Source organism: Stegostoma tigrinum, chromosome 24 (assembly GCF_030684315.1).
Source record: "Stegostoma tigrinum isolate sSteTig4 chromosome 24, sSteTig4.hap1, whole genome shotgun sequence".
NCBI classification, from domain to species: Eukaryota; Metazoa; Chordata; class Chondrichthyes; order Orectolobiformes; family Stegostomatidae; genus Stegostoma; species Stegostoma tigrinum.
The window spans coordinates 38,985,007-39,002,153 of NC_081377.1; the positions used below are offsets into that span (position 1 = coordinate 38,985,007).

Here is a 17,147-nt window from a genome sequence, read left to right on the forward strand (position 1 = left end):
TAATATAATTTAGATGAATGTTTTTATGCAGATAGATGCTTGCTAACTTTAGTATAAAATGAGAGACCTTACCTTAATAATTCCATAAACTCCTAAGCCACTTAAAACAGTCATGAAAACGTCAAAGATAAATGGTGTAAAAGTGTCCGCTGAAAGACATAGTATATTTTCATACATTAATGGAATGGAAAATAGGTGCAAATAGCAGAATTAAGATGTGACAATTAATCAAATGAATTAGGAGACTGGTCAGGAATGACAAGTGACAGACATACTATATTTCTGCTCAAAAATCAAACCTCTTTCCGGTAAGATACAGTTAACCTGTACGTTGATAATAATTGGGTTGAGAACTAATGTTTTATTTGAATAAATTTTCAAACATTTTTCCTACTTAGTTAACAACCAGAATATTTTTGACTTTCTGCTTCTTAGAGGTCAACGGAATAGTTTATAGCTACGATGCTGAACAAAATTTAATCTAGATATGAGCATCAAAACTAATATTCCGGATCAAAAGAGATACCAATTTTCATTTAACTGAAAAGCCACTACCAAAAACAAGTAAGTTATTTTGCAAGAGTTGCCTTTTCCCTTTTGCAAAACATACATTTTACCTCTTCACCTCCAAAACAACCAAACCTAGACTTAGAGATAATGGGAACTGCAGATGCTGGAGATTCCAAGATAATAAAATGTGAGGCTGGATGAACACAGCAGGCCAAGCAGCATCTCAGGAGCACAAAAGCTGACGTTTCGGGCCTAGACCCTTCATCAGAGAGGGGGATGGGGGGAGGGAACTGGAATAAATAGGGAGAGAGGGGGAGGCGGACCGAAGATGGAGAGTAAAGAAGATAGGTGGAGAGGGTGTAGGTGGGGAGGTAGGGAGGGGATAGGTCAGTCCAGGGAAGACGGACAGGTCAAGGAGGTGGGATGAGGTTAGTAGGTAGCTGGGGGTGCGGCTTGGGGTGGGAGGAAGGGATGGGTGAGAGGAAGAACCGGTTAGGGAGGCAGAGACAGGTTGGACTGGTTTTGGGATGCAGTGGGTGGGGGGGAAGAACTGGGCTGGTTGTGTGGTGCAGTGGGGGGAGGGGATGAACTGGGCTGGTTTAGGGATGCAGTGGGGGAAGGGGAGATTTTGAAACTGGTGAAGTCCACATTGATACCATATGGCTGCAGGGTTCCCAGGCGGAATATGAGTTGCTGTTCCTGCAACCTTCGGGTGGCATCATTGTGGCAGTGCAGGAGGCCCATGATGGACATGTCATCAAGAGAATGGGAGGGGGAGTGGAAATGGTTTGCGACTGGGAGGTGCAGTTTTTTTTGTTACGAACTGAGCGGAGGTGTTCTGCAAAGCGGTCCCCAAGCCTCCGCTTGGTTTCCCCAATGTAGAGGAAGCCGCACCGGGTACAGTGGATGCAGTATACCACATTGGCAGATGTGCAGGTGAACCTCTGCTTAATGTGGAATGTCATCTTGGGGCCTGGGATGGGGGTGAGGGAGGAGGTGTGGGGACAAGTGTAGCATTTCCTGCAACCGCAGGAAATGCTACACTTGTCCCCACACCTCCTCCCTCACCCCCATCCCAGGCCCCAAGATGACATTCCACATTAAGCAGAGGTTCACCTGCACATCTGCCAATGTGGTATACTGCATCCACTGTACCCGGTGCGGCTTCCTCTACATTGGGGAAACCAAGCGGAGGCTTGGGGACCGCTTTGCAGAACACCTCCGCTCAGTTCGTAACAAAAAACTGCACCTCCCAGTCGCAAACCATTTCCACTCCCCCTCCCATTCTCTAGATGACATGTCCATCATGGGCCTCCTGCACTGCCACAATGATGCCACCCGAAGGTTGCAGGAACAGCAACTCATATTCCGCCTGGGAACCCTGCAGCCATATGGTATCAATGTGGACTTCACCAGTTTCAAAATCTCCCCTTCCCCCACTGCATCCCTAAACCAGCCCAGTTCATCCCCTCCCCCCACTGCACCACACAACCAGCCCAGCTCTTCCCCCCCACCCACTGCATCCCAAAACCAGTCCAACCTGTCTCTGCCTCCCTAACCGGTTCTTCCTCTCACCCATCCCTTCCTCCCACCCCAAGCCGCACCCCCAGCTACCTACTAACCTCATCCCACCTCCTTGACCTGTCCGTCTTCCCTGGACTGACCTATCCCCTCCCTACCTACACCCTCTCCACCTATCTTCTTTACTCTCCATCTTCGGTCCGCCTCCCCCTCTCTCCCTATTTATTCCAGTTCCCTCCCCCCATCCCCCTCTCTGATGAAGGGTCTAGGCCCGAAACGTCAGCTTTTATAAACCTAGACTTAATTTTGTTTTATCAAAACCAAAATAAGTCATGTATTGCCAGACCACATTAAATTTATATTTTTAAAAAGTAATATTGTAAAATCAGAAGGTGATATACTAAAGCCTTTGAATCTATGACTTTAAAATGCAAGGTTGCTCACCATGTTCTACAGCACTAAAATACATTGACTGTGTCCGCACCATTTTGGTGTGCTGCAGATTTTCTGATCTAAAATCATTAAAATGTTAAAAGAACATCTAAAATATTTACTTACCTCCATGAAAGATGCCTTCAAGACGAATACCAACCATAGAGACATCTACCCTCGAGTCCGGCCTGAACAACCGTACCAGTTCAAATCCAGCCATTACAGTCCAAACAACCTACCAAACAAAAATAAAATCTTGCTATTAAATACATTAGCAACAGTGTGAAGGAGTTTGATAATACTAATTTTCCCATATTGTTTTCAAAAATTGTTTCAGGTTTACACTTGAATAGTCCAGTTTAAATTATGTCTGCTAGGTAAGATTAAAATTTTAAAAGCAAACTGTTGTTAACTGTCACAGTGGCTGTCTTGGTGTTATTTTGTCTGGTTGGAAAACAGCTATCACATTTGTTTGAATTACACTATAAAACCCGAGGCTTCTTTATCAGATTAAAGTAAAACTTTGAAATAATTAGCATGATGTTATTTTTAAACAAGAATTGTCATGTCAATGAATTAGAATTTGGTTCTGCTACATGCTAACTGTATCTGTAGTTCAGAACAAATTTTCATGAAAATATCTTGGTAGGAATTACTACTCATGTTTTTTCTTCATTGCCTTAGTCCAGAGGAATAGAAACATGCTAACCTATGTGCTTTTCATTCACTTGTGGGATGTTGGCATCACTAGTTGGCTAGCATTTTTTATTACCCTTGAGAAAATGGTGGTGAGCTGCCTTCTTGAATTTTTTGCATCTGTGTGCTGTGGGTTGGCCCACAATATCCTTAGGAACAGAATTTTAGGATCCTGACCCAGTGGCAATAAAGGAGTGGTAGATTATTTCCAAGTCAGGATGGTGAGTGGCTTTGAAGTGAACTTACAGGTAGTAGTGTTCCTATGTATCTGCTGCCCTTGCCCTTCAAGATGGAAGCATTTGTGGGTTTGGAAGGTGCTGTCTAAGGATCTTTGGTGAATTTCTGCTGTGCACCTTGTAGATAGTAAGCACTGCTGCTACTGAGCATCAGTGGAGGAAGGATTGGATGTTTGTGAACGAGGTGCCAATTAAGTAGGCTACTTTATCCTGGATAGTGTAAACCTTATGCGCTGTTGGAGCTGCAACTATCCAGACAAGTGGGAGTATTCCTTCACTGTTCAGACTTGTGCCTTGTAGACAGTGGGCAGGTTTTGGGGAGTTGCTCACCGCAATATTCCTGGCCTTTTACCTGCTCTTGTGGCCCTTGTTTTTTTTTGTGGTGAGTCCAGCTGACTTTCTCGTCAGTGGTAACCCAAGGTCTTGTTAGTTGGAGATTCAGTGTTGGTAACACAACTGAATATCAAGGGCTGGTGGTTAAGATTGCCTCTTTTGGAGATGGTCATTGCCTGGCATTTGTGTGGTGCGAATGTTACTTGCTACTTCAATCATCAGAAAATATCCCCAGTTCTGATATTATGTTGGAGAAGGGTTATAGATGAAGCATCTGAAGATGGTTGGGCCAAGGACACTACTCTGAGAAATTCCTGCAGAGATGTGCTGGAGTGGAGATGACTGACCTCCAGAAACCACAATGGTCTCCCTGTGTGTCAGATATGACTCCACCACTGAAGAATTTTCCCCCAATAGTCATCGAGTCCAGTTTTGCTTGGGATCCTTGATACCACATTTGGTTGAATATAGTTTTAATGTCAAAGTTCGTCACTCTCACCTCTAGAATTCAGCTCTTTAGTCCATATTTAAAGCAAGGCTGAACTTAGGTCAGGAGTTGAGTGGCTCTGGTGAAACCCAAACTGAGCACCACTGAACAGGTTACTGCTGAGCAGATGATACTTGATAGCACTGCTGATGATACCTTCCATCACCTTACTAATGACAGAGAGGAAGTAATTAGTCAGATGGGATTGGTCTTGCTTTGCATGTTCAGGAAACTCCTGGGAATTTTTCACAGTTTTGGGCGAAAGCCACTGTTGTAACTATACAGGAAGAGCTTGAGTAGGGGAGCAGCAAGGTCTCGAGCACAGTCTTCAGTGTTGTTGCTGAAATGTTGTCATGGCCCATAGCCTTTGCTGTATCCAGTGCCACCAACTGTTTCTTGATATCACATAGAATGAATCAAATTGGCTGAAAACTGGTTTCTATAATGCTGGCGACCAGCAGAGGAAGCAGAGATGAATCATCCACTTGGCACTTCTGACTGAAATTGATGTATACTCTTCAGTCTTATCTTCTGCATACATATGTTGCACTCTCCTCCTCCACAAGCGAGTAAATTGTCCACTGCTATTCACAACTAGATATGGCAGGACTGCAGGGTTTAGATCTGACCTGTTCATTGTGGGAATCGCTTAGTTCTGTCTATCGCTCGCTACCGATGCTATTTGACATGCAAGTAGCCTCTTTGGCAGTTTTAATAGGTTGACACCTCATTTTTGGTATGCCTAGTGCTGTTCCTGGCATACCCTCCTGCACTCTCCATCGAAACTGGGTTGATATCCTGGCTTGGTAGTAGTGGTAGAGTGGATTATGCCAGACCATGAATTTGCAGATTGTGCTGGAGTACAATTCTGTTGCTGTTGATGGATTATAGCACCTCATGTGTATCTAGTTTTGAGTTGCTAGATCTGTTTGACGTCTGTCTCATTTAACTTGGTGATAGTACCAAACAAAACGCTGAAGGGTATTCTTAGTCAGAAGGCAGGACTTGGTCTTCACAAGGATTGTACGATGGTGCTCTTACCAATATTGTCATGGACAGATACATCTCTAGCCAGTAGATTGTTAAGGATGAGGTCAAGTATGTTTTTTCCCCTCTTGTTGGTTCCCTCACCACCTGCTGCAGACCCTGTCTAGCACCAAAAATTGTTCAAAATAATTTGTATTCTTAATACAAGGATGGAACGTTGCTTGTTTAGATGCAATTTGTATCTAAAAAGGATGTGCAATTTGTTCACAATGTAATGTAATGCTAGGAGCTAACGAAATAAGAGATGTCAGTTTATGAAACTCTGTTTAGACATAACACCAAATGATCCTCACCCTTATCCAAAGGGGCTAATTTAGAACTTAGACTACTTCCTAATAAAGGAACAGGTAAATCAGCAATCGGGAAAATTGAAAAGGCAGCCTCTTTGTTAGCACCATTTCATCATTACCCTGTTGTGTAATCTTTCTGTGACAGAGTTCAACATTACTTCAAAGATTAAAAAAAATACAGAAGGCGTAGCCTGTTCTGGCAGAACTTGAGGAAGACTGAGCTTTGAGGTAGAAGAAACTTCCAACTTGTTTTTGTTGATATGTATATTCTTGTAATTTTGCTATTTACTTGCAATTTTCTCTGCAACCTCTTCACTAACTCCTGATTCCTTATCTGATATGAAGGAACTACACAAATGCCCTAAGTGTAACGTAATTAAAGTACAGTAGAAATTAAGCATAACTTCTCAACTTTTTAATTCCCAGTATTTTTTTAAAAAGTATATGGCTTACTAGCCTGTGATGCAATTTATAGCAAGTGTTTCATCCGTATTACACGATTCCTTTGTTCTTCTACCCAATCGTACCAGTCTTTACAACATAATCTACCTTTCCAAGTTTACTGACGTAATTTGTTAGTCCTCCTTGGTACTGACTATTCACTTAAATTTGACGTCACCTAAGAATTTCATAATTGTGTTTTTTTGTTCCAAATTGTTAATTTGAGGGGAGGTGGCAGAGTAGTGGCAAAAACACTGGATTAGTAATCCGGAGCCCTTGCCTAATATTCTGAGAAGTGAGTTAAAATTCCACCATGGCACATGGTGAAATTTGAATGCAATTTTTAAAAAATGTGCAATTCTAAAGATTGCATAATGCCGACCAAGTAACAAGACATTAACTCTTCTTTCTCTCCAAAGATGCTCCCAGACCCACTGAGTTTCTCCAGCAATAACTTTTTATTTCAGATTTCCAGCAATGGCAGTCCTATGTTATATAATATTCATTTATGCAATTGCATATGGAACATTCTCCCATGTTACATAAATTGGTCAGAAACCTATTGGCTTGGAAATGAGATCAAACACTACTCATCCCTTTTCACTGCGAAAGCATCTTCATCACATGTACTTTCTAAGCAGGCAGCTCTCCACCACAATCTCAAGGGCAATTAGGGATGGGGAATAAATGCTGAGATTGCAAAAGATGCCTACAGTCCAGAAGTGAATAAAAATATCCCAATGGCTCACGTGATTTTAAAAAAAGCTTTTTCCCATGATGTCCTTAGTTCTGCCAAATAACAAATCTGTGTCCCCTCATTACATGAATGTAATTTTTTAATCACTGGAAACATTCTAGTAAATATCTTCTGTACTATCTTCAGCTAGGATGTTATTCTTAAAATGTACTGCTCAGAATCGGATACAATACTTCTGCTGGGGCCTTTTCCTGTCTTATATGGGTTTAGCATAAATTCTTGCCTTTTATACTGTATGCTTTTATTTACAATGTTCAAGAATCCATGTGATTAATTAATTAGTTTATTAGCCGGTCCTATTGCCAGAGATTTGACAGCAAACACCAAGTTTGGTCTCTCATTTACTCCCTCATTAAACTAAATGATTTATCATACATTGGCCCTTTTCATTCCTCCTACAAGAGATATCAATACATTAAAAACGCTCATCTTTCCCTTGCAGGCTGGCAAAATGGACTGAAGCACATGTCCTCAAAGTTTCCATCTTCTTCACATATGTAAAACAAAGGTTTGCAAACTTTGAAACAGAGTTCAAAGCTGAAGTCTTCAATGTATAATGAGAAAAGCAGTGGCCTGAGAACTGAACCATGGAAAATTCTATTACACATCTCCTTCAAGTCTAAGAGCAGCCAATTATAAACCTGTATTTTACCATCCACTTAGTTTTATACCCATGCTAGTGTGGAACGTTTCATGTGTAAGCTTCATAATATTCCATGTGTAAGCCTCATTCATAAAGTCAGGAGGTATGGGCTACAGGGTGATTTGGCTGTCTGGATTCAAAATTGGTTGTCTGACAGGAGGCAGAGAGTGGTTGTAGATGGTAAGTATTCAGCCTGGAGGTCAGTGCTGAGTGGTGTCCCGCAGGGCTGTGTTCTTGGGCCCCTGCTCTTTGTAGTTTTTATAAATGACTTGGATGAGGAGGTTGAGGGGTGGGTTAGTATGTTTGCTGATGACACAAAGGTTGGAGGTGCAGTTGATAGTATCGAGGACTATTGCAGGCTTCAACGAGACATTGACAGAATGCAGAACTGGGCTGTGAAATGGCAGATGGAGTTCAACCTGGATAAATGCGAAGTGATGCATTTTGGAAGGTCGAACTTAAATGCTGAATATAGGATTAAAGGCAGGATTCTCGGCAGTGTGGAGGAACAGCGGGATCTTGGTATTCAAGTGCATAGCTCCCTCAAAGTTGCCACCCAGGTGGATAAGGTTGTTAAGAAAGCATATGGTGTTTTGGCTTTCATTAACAGGGGGATCCAGTTTAAGAGCTGCGAGGTTATGCTGCAGCTCTACAAAACCCTGGTGAGACCACACTTGGAATATTGTGTCCAGTTCTGGTCGCCCTATTGTAGGAAAGATGTGGAGGCTCTGGAGAGGGTGCAAAGGAGGTTTACCAGGATGCTGCCTGGACTGGAGGGCTTGTCTTACGAGGAGAGGTTGACTGAGCTCGGACTTTTCTCTCTGGAGAGAGGGGGAAGAGAGGTGACCTGATCGAGGTGTACAAGGTAATGAGAGGCAATGGATAGAGTCGATAGCCAGAGACTTTTCCCCAGGGCAGGATTGACTGCCATGAGGGGTCATAGTTTTAAGGTGTTAGGAGGAAGGTATAGAGGAGACGTCAGAGGGAGGTTCTTCACCCAGAGAGTTGTGAGCGCATGGAATAGTTTGCCAGTGGTATTCGTGGAAGTGGAGTCATTAGTGACATTTAAGTGACTGCTAGACATGCACATGGACAGCAGTGAATTGAGGGGAATGTAGGTTAGGTTATTTTATTTTTAGATTAGGATTATTCCACGGCACAACATCGTGGGCCGTAGGGCCTGTACTGTGCTGTACTTTTCTATGTTCTATGTTCTACTATGAAGCCTATCACATGGTACTTAATCAAATGTCTTTTGAACATAAGAGCAGGAAATAAAAGGAAGACTAGTTGGCATCTTGAGTCCTTCAGTAGGATTTTGGCTGATATTCACTCTCAACTGCATCTTCCTGCGATATCGCCATATACTTTAAACTCTTAATATCCAAAAATCTGATCTTGGACATGACTCAACAACTGAGAACCCATAGCATTCTACCACAGAAAAAACCAAAGGTTCTACAATCTTGAGTCAAACAATTTTTTATGATAGTCCTAAATAGCTGATCCCTCATTTTCAGATTAAAAATGTCTAGTTTTAAACTCCCTGGTTGAAGAAAACATCCTTCCAACAGCTCTCTGTCATAGTGACCCTAAGAATTTTATACACATTTCAATGAGATCACCTGACATTCTTCAAGGCCTCGCCTACTTACGACTCTTCATGACACAATTCCCTGATCCTACGAATCAGTCCAGTGAACCTTCTCTGCCCTTCTTCTAAGGCAAGACAACCTAAATACACAATAACAACTACATTTCCCCCAGCACCTACTCATTGTTAACTCAGCAAAATCACAAATATCATTTGTGCTAACAAGATGTGAAGCTGGATGAACACAGCAGGCCAGGCAGCATCAGAGCAGCAGGAAAGCTGATGTTTTGGGCCTAGACCCTTGTACAGAAAATGAATTTTCTGAAGGAGGGTATAGGCCCGAAATGTAGGCCTTCCTGCTCTTCTAATGCTGGCTTGCTGTGTTCATCCAGCTCCACAACTTGTTATCTCAGATTCTCCAGCATCTGCAGTTCGTACTATCTCTGAAGCAAATGATATTTCATGGTTTGCCCTCAATATCAAAAAAAAATTAGACTCACGACTCTGGAAATTTAGTTGAGGGACTCAGATTTCAGGTGTTATCTGATGTTCCAAGCTCCCACGCTAAAAGGCAGAAAGCAGACATACATTTCAGGCTGGAAACAGACTCGCTTGGTGAAGAAGTAAGAGAAGTCTTCTAACTAAACCTGGAACAATTGTTAGGGCCTACATATTTGCAAATAAGGAGCTTATTATCTGCTCGAGATCTGCACAGCATTACAGGTTTGCTCGGAGATACAGTGCCACAATTGCCTGAGCTTCAAAGAAAATACAGAAAATCGACATCTATACTAGGTTACACTGCTGCCATGAATGCATATATCCTGGTCCTGTACAACTTCTCCCAACTTCTCTCTCCTACACGCCGATATATCTGTGAAGGTGAACATTGGGCAAGCAGTGCCCCAAAATTTGTTAGCCATACACTTAATTGTTGCAACTCAATGGCCCAGTGATATTATCCCCAGACTATTATTCCAGAAACTCAGCTAATATTCTGGGGCCCTGGATTCAAATTTTACCACAGTAGATTATTGAATTTAAATTCCAGAGAGTCTGGATTTAAGGGTCTAACGATGACCATGACATGACTGCCAATTGTCAGAAAAAACTCAGCTGATCTACTAATGTCCTTCAGGGAAGGAAATCTGTCATCCTTACCTGGCCTGGCCTACATGTGACTCCAGACTCTCAGCAATGCGCTTAACTCTTAACTTCCATCTGGGCAATAAAATGCTGGCTTAGCCAGAGACACCCACATTCCATGAATGAATAAAAACAACTCAGTGCACTTCAAGGTTATTCTAGTGATACAGTGCATAATCAGCTATAATCAAATTCCAAAATTAGCAGCTCCATCACTGTTTATAATGACATTGATATCAATTAAGTCGAAAGTCACAAAGATAATTAGATTGTATCCAGAAATTGTGTTGATTCACTTTTAGGGTATGGAAAGATTACCATCTGAATACAAAATAAGGTCACCTCCTTAAGGGCAACCTGGGATGATCAAGTTTAAAATATCCTGAATTATCTTGATAAGGTGGACAAGGAAAGTTTACTTACTCTTGTGTGGGTTGGGGGGGGGGGGGGGGGGGAGAGAGAGAGGGTGGAGTGTCCAAAACTAGGGGATACTCATAAAATTTGGGCTGCCCTTTTAGGACAGCAACATGGCAGCATTTTTCTCTCAGGTTTTGTGAAATTTTGGAACTCTCCGCCTCAGAAGGCAGTGAAGGCTTGGTCAAATATTCAAGGCAGAAAAAGGAACAGTCTTCCTACGTAAGGGAATTTAAAGGTTATCAGGAATAAATGGGATTGTGAAATTCGAATCACAAACAGATCAGCCATGATCTGACTGAATAATACAGCAGGCTTGAAGAATCAAATAGCCAACTTCTGTTGCTTTAGTGACATGTATTTTTTACATGCGTGTTCCAGTATTGAACAATGAAAAATGATGGTAAAGATCCAACTTTCTTTCCATTACATGGCTGATCACGAATCACTCCCATTCTTACCAAATAGCATTGACATATGTTGGAAAGATTGCTCATCCTGTTTGGCCATGTTATGAATGTACTTTCCTTGACCATTAAGTCCTTGAGTGGGACATGAACTTCAATCTTCTTGTTCAAAGGTAAAGATGCTACCTACTGTACCACAAAACTTCCTCTTCACTGCTCAACCCACAGTTAAACTTGTAATTGGGGCCAATTAAATCATCTAGCTCCTTTCTTATTGTTACTGTACATGTAGTTTAAAAGAAAGTACCCAAAATGAAATACCGTATGGACAATAAAATGAAATTGAATGCAACTGAATTGAAATAAGAGCAAAGTACTGCAGTCACTGTAGATCTGAAATAAAAACAAAGTGCCAGTGAAAAAGAAGCATGCCTGGCCACTTCTGTAGAAAGCGAGAGACAGAATTAATGTTTCAAGATGTAATAAGACTCTTCTTTAAAACTGAATTGAATGCTCTTTTGTATTTTTCAATCTCCTTATTTTCACTTCGTTAAACACCAGGGTGCATGCTTATCTTGCACAAATTCTATAAACCTAGTTACCATATTCGGTCAAGACACCTCTGGGTTAATTTCCAGGTCATCTTAAAAGTACAGGTCTCCTTTCTAATCAATGGCATATATAAGCTAGTTAGCCAACACAATCAAGATGTGAGCACTACAAGTCTTTAAGATCAAAAAGACTTCTATCAAAAGCTGCGCATTTTCTCCAGTACATGAATCACAGTTTATCCGTGTGATTTTCTTTCAATAATTCAACTAGATTACCTCCAAATATCACAGCTATTTCCCAATTTCCATCATGCATTTTGGTTTCATTTATTGACTGACAAACTCCAGATAAGCAATTCATTGACTTATTTTTAAATCCAAGAATCCCAAGGTGCACTTTTTCCTCTCATATCAAGTTTCAACAACTGACATTTTATTTCTGTAACAGAATTTCTGACAAAACTTGAATGATACAGAACGTGTTAGAGAAACTCAGGTCAGTCAGTATCTACAGAAAGTTACTGTTTCGAGTACAATGACCTTTCGTCAGAAACCATTAAAAAGCATATTTTCTTAAAGCAAGGCAAATTATGCAAACAATATTATTTTCTGTTGAAAAACACAAGTACAAGTACATTATTTATTCAAAAAAGTTAAACTTCAAAGTGCATCACACATCAGAAATTTCAAATGCACATCAAGACTGCTCATTTCAACTTCTGTAACTTCATCTCTGCTTCATTTGATGTGCTGCTGAAACATTTATCAGTGCCAATTTCTTTAGATTTAATTGTCTGAACACATTCTTGGATGTTCTACTACATTCTACACATGTAAAATTGAGCTCACCCACTATTGCTTGTGGTCTTACATCACCCCTGTCCTCACTGGGCAACGGTGCTACCAGTTCAGCAATGTCTCATTTTTAAAAAAATTGTCAGGAGATAGTAAGGACTGAAGATGCTGGAAGCCAGAGTTGATAAAACGTGGAGCTGGACAGCACAATAGGTCAGACAGCGTTGGAGGAGCAGGAAAGTGGACATTTCAGGTCTGGACGTAGCAACTTCTAAAACTGTCATCCTAGTTTTCAAACACCTCCATGATCTCACTTCTCTAGCTCAGCTCTACCTTAAGTTGCTTGGACACTAAGCTCTGGAATTTTTTCACTAAACCTTTTCTTTTTGAAAAGAAAACCTCTCTTTCTTTCTTTTACAAGCTAATTTAGACCCTAGGGTCATTCACCTTATCTATGCCCCTCATGATTTTATACGTCCCATAACCACCCTGTCTACCTGTGATGCAAGTTACAAAGAACTATAAACCTGAACACCTAGGACTCTCTGTTCAACAACACTACCCAGGGCTCTACCATAAATTGTACAAGTCCTGTCCCTGCTTATATTACCCAAATATAATACCCCTCACATTTATCCAAACTAAACTCCATCTGCCACATCTCAGCCCATTGACCCAATTGATCAAGATCTCTTTTTCATCTTAGATAACCTTCTTCACTGTCTACTATGCCACCAATTTTGGTGTCATCTACAACCTTACTAACCATGTCTCTTATGTAAATGATTTGGCTGAGAATATAGATGACAAACAGAAGTGGACCCAATACCGATCCACGTGGAACACAGCTGATCACAAGGTTCCAGACCACAAAACAATCTTCCACTCTTTTATACGAAAGGTGTAAACAGAAAAAAAAACAAGAACCACCACCCCCCTGACACTGCCCCCAAAACAAAAATAAAGACCCTATTACTCTGGAGAAAAAGGAAACAAAAACAAATAAACAGGAAAAAAAAGCTCTCCCTTGACTGTGTCCCCACCAACCTCTTTTGGACAGGGGCCACAGGGGGCTAAAATAAAAATAAACTCAAGCAAAATCAAAGAAAACAAATAAACAAGCAAATAGACAACTTAATAAATAAATTCCCTCTGCTCGATCCCCATTAAATAATCCTGGGACAGGGACAATAATGGTTAAATTCCAGAGGAAGGTCCTCTGCTCATTTCAGTTAAAATAAAACCCCCTCTCACCGATCTGTATCAAGTGCAAGAGGGACAGCAACAGTACAGGGCTAAAATAAAAGTTCCCTTGGCTCTTCCAAGGGATCCAAAATCAGAACAAAGTGAAAATAAAACAGCCGTCCCTGTCCCACCATAAAGTCAATTTTGTATCCAATTTGCAAGATCACCCTAACTCCCATGTGATCTAACTTTACTAATTACTAGACTAATTAGTCTACCATGTGGAACCTTGTCAAAGGCTTTACCAAAGTTGAAGTAAATAACGGTTACTGCTCTGCCCTCATTCAATCTTTTTGGTTACTTAATTAACACAAATAAACTCAATTAACTTTATGACATGCACTTTTTCTCATACAAAACCCCACTGCTGACCCCTAATCAATTCTTGCCTCTATGATTGCACATAAATCCTATCTTTCAGAATCACCTCCAATAATTTATCCACCACCGTTAGCAGACTCACAGGTCCAGTTTCCAGGCTTCTTCTAACAGCTTTTATTAAACAATGGCACAACATTAGCCACCCTCCAGTTCTCCAGTACTTCATCTGTGTTTGTAGATAATACAAATATTTCTGCTAGGGGCCCTGCAATTTCCTCCCTAACTTCGCACTGTCCTTGGATACACTTGATTGAGTCAGAGAGTCATACAGCATGAAAACATACTCTTCGGTCCAACTCATTCACATCGACCAAATTTCCCAAGTTAAACTAGTCCTACCTGCCTGTATTTGGCTCAAACCCCTCTAACCTTATCTACCTTTATGTTTTCTAAGACCTCCAGCACTTCCTCTTCTTTAATGTGAACTGTTTCTTTAAAAAAAATCAATATTTATTTCCCCAAGTTTTCTAGCCTCCATTTCTTTCTGAATGTAAAAACGGCCAAAGTATGCATTTAATATTTTTCCCCTCTCCCATGGTTCAAACAAAGATGACCACATTGATTTTTAAGCAGTCCTACTCTCACTGTAGTTGCGGTCTTGATGTTAACATATTTGTAGAATTGTTTCAGATTATCTTTAATCTTATCTGCCAAAGCTTCACATATCCCCTCTTTGCCTTCCTGATTTCCTTCTTAAGAATGCACCTACACTCTTAGTAGTCTTCAAGAAATTCAGTTGATCTCAGTTGTCCGTATCTAACATACAGTTCTATTTTATTCTTGAGTAGAACTTCAATGTCTTTATTCATCCATTGTTCCCTAATCCGACTAGATTTGCCTTTCACTCCAACAGGAACATAATGCCTCTGAAATTTCATTATCACACTTCTTGGAGGTCTTCTATTTGTCAGTTGCCTCTCTTTCTGTGAAGAGTCTAAAGGAAGTTCTTGGTTCGTACCCTTAAAATTTGTCTTTCTCCAATTAAGAGCTTTAACGTTGCAGACTTTCTCGCTGAGTCGGTGTGTTTGATTGCAGACGTTTTGTCGACTTGCGCCTCCGGTGAAGCAGGGTGACAAAACGTCTGCAATCAAATACACTGGCTCAGCAAACAAGTCTGTAACCTCATCCACAACCTGAGCTACAAATCTTCTCAAAAACTTTTATGGACGACTAATCCTTTTCCATAATTATGTTAAAAGTAGTAGCATTATGATCATTGGTTTCAAAGTTTTCCCCTACAAACACTTTAGTCACTTTCCCTGTCTTATTTCCCTTGCCCTATTTCACTCATGGGACATGGGCATCAGTGACTAGTCCAGCATTTATTGCCTGCCCCAGTTGCCCTTGAGAAGGTCGTGGTGAGCTGCTTTCCTTGAACTATTACAGTCTATGTGCTGTAGGTATACTCCACAATATCCTTTGGGAAGGAGATACAGGATTTTGAGCCAGCAACAGAAAAGGAATGGGGGTATATTTCCAAGTCAGAATGGTGAGTGACTTGGAGCAGGACTTTCAGTGTTTCCACGTATCTGCTTCCCTTGTCACTCCAGATGCAAGTGGTCGTCGGGGTTGGAAGGTGGTATATTAGAATCTTTGGTGTTTTTTTTCTGCAGTACATCTTGTAGATAGTAAACATTGCTGCTACTTCGTGTCAGTAGCGGTGGGAGTGGATGTTGGTGGAGGAGGAGGAGGTGTACAAGGAGAGAGCAGGGGAATGGGAATGATTGGACAGAGAGCTAGTGACTTCCAAATCCAAACTCTGGGTAACCTGGCCAACATTTGCATCTGGTTTATTTGGGACCAAATCCTGTTGTATAACACTATGAGATGCTTTAATGGGATGTTTCAAAGCATTAGTTACTGCATGCCAATTATTTTCCTCAGTGTGCGTCGACAACAGTAAGTGTTGTTTTCTTTGCAAAATTAAAACCAAAACTGGTTCAAATTTTAAACGGGACATCCGTTAGTAACGGCTGCGCCGCGCGCTCAGAGACGGTTGGGACAAAAATGGAATGAGGAGGGAAGAAATTGTAAAACTAGGCGGGCAAGAAAATCCCCCGTCAGTCCCCAAAACCCTCATCTCACCGCTAACGTCGCCTTTCATTTAAAATTATTATTTTGAGTTAAAAAAAATCCGGCGAACTGACAAAATAGACTCATCATGGCGTCCCAAACGCCATTTCATCTTCATCGCCTCTGCCGCGTGGCCCAAGATGAGGAGGTAATCTCTTTTAAATAAACTTATTTATATAATATTATTATTGGATTTATTTATCGCACTCACGGTGTAAGAAGCGGTAAGGATGATGCTTCCAGTTCGGACATGGCAGAAGAGACATCTGTGGCTTCCGTGGTACATGTTGGATACAAATTTAACCATGTTTTCCCAATTGTTACCTTATAACATTAATGGGTATTTTTTAAAAGTACGATCATAGGAGGGGGTATAAATTAGAGAGAGGTGATGGGGGTGCAGGTTGTTTGGTTTTAATATCACCGCACTCTTTCGGTCTCTTCTCGGGGACCCGTTAAACGGCCCAGAATAGAATTTACAACTTCGCCACTTCCTGCTTCTATTTCCCACATCACATGACAACAACAACTTTGCACATTTGAAAAAAAAGTTAGATTTTTGCTTGGGGTGGGTATCTATGTCTTTCCTCCCCATTTTACAATGTCTTTTAATTCCAGTAATGTTCAAGAATTTAACACCAAGTAGTGTACTGGCCAATTTGCTCTCTAATGTGTACAGAGCGCATAATCTGTCAGGGAGACTTGTCCACTGTTTTTACTGGTCTACCAGCCAATTTATTTGCCTTTTTTTAAATTAAGGCAAACTGGTGATTCAGGCTTCATTTCTGTATGATAATCTGGAATGGCTAATCTCCTTTGGTGGGAGGGTGGGGTCATGCAAACCGCTGTTGGCTTGAAACAAACACAGAAAGAGCAATTTGTGTTTGATAAGGTATTTGCCAACACTGGTTTCCGCAGAACACATCTCATTCCTCATTGACTGCCTCCTGATCAAACTCACTTCACGTGGACTCCAAGTGAAGTTTCATCCTTTGTGCATCAAATCCTCCCAGAATCACAGAATCAGAGACTATTCATGCTGCATCCTAAACATTACACTCAGTGCTATGTGGCACCATATCCATACTCTCAACCTCTCGCTCCGTCAACACCATTTCATGCCATCTCAGAACTGTCCGTCCTTTGGC

The 17,147-nt window shown here is 41.2% G+C and overlaps 1 protein-coding gene across 2 annotated transcripts in view; it reads right to left on the reverse strand.

Moving 5' to 3' along the window:
* Positions 1-16,501, reverse strand: part of LOC125464860 (lysosomal-associated transmembrane protein 4A-like) — a 40,755-nt gene extending 24,254 nt beyond the window's left edge. For both annotated transcript variants that reach the window (XM_048557717.2, XM_048557716.2), the window contains exons 1-3: positions 16,211-16,501; positions 2,590-2,698; positions 73-149 (exon numbers count right to left, since the gene is read on the reverse strand). In XM_048557717.2, coding sequence (XP_048413674.1) covers positions 73-149; positions 2,590-2,698; positions 16,211-16,306 — 282 coding nt within the window. In that variant the 5' untranslated portion in view covers positions 16,307-16,501. The remainder of the gene's footprint in view (positions 1-72; positions 150-2,589; positions 2,699-16,210) is intronic.
* Between the last annotated feature and the right edge of the window lie 646 nt (positions 16,502-17,147).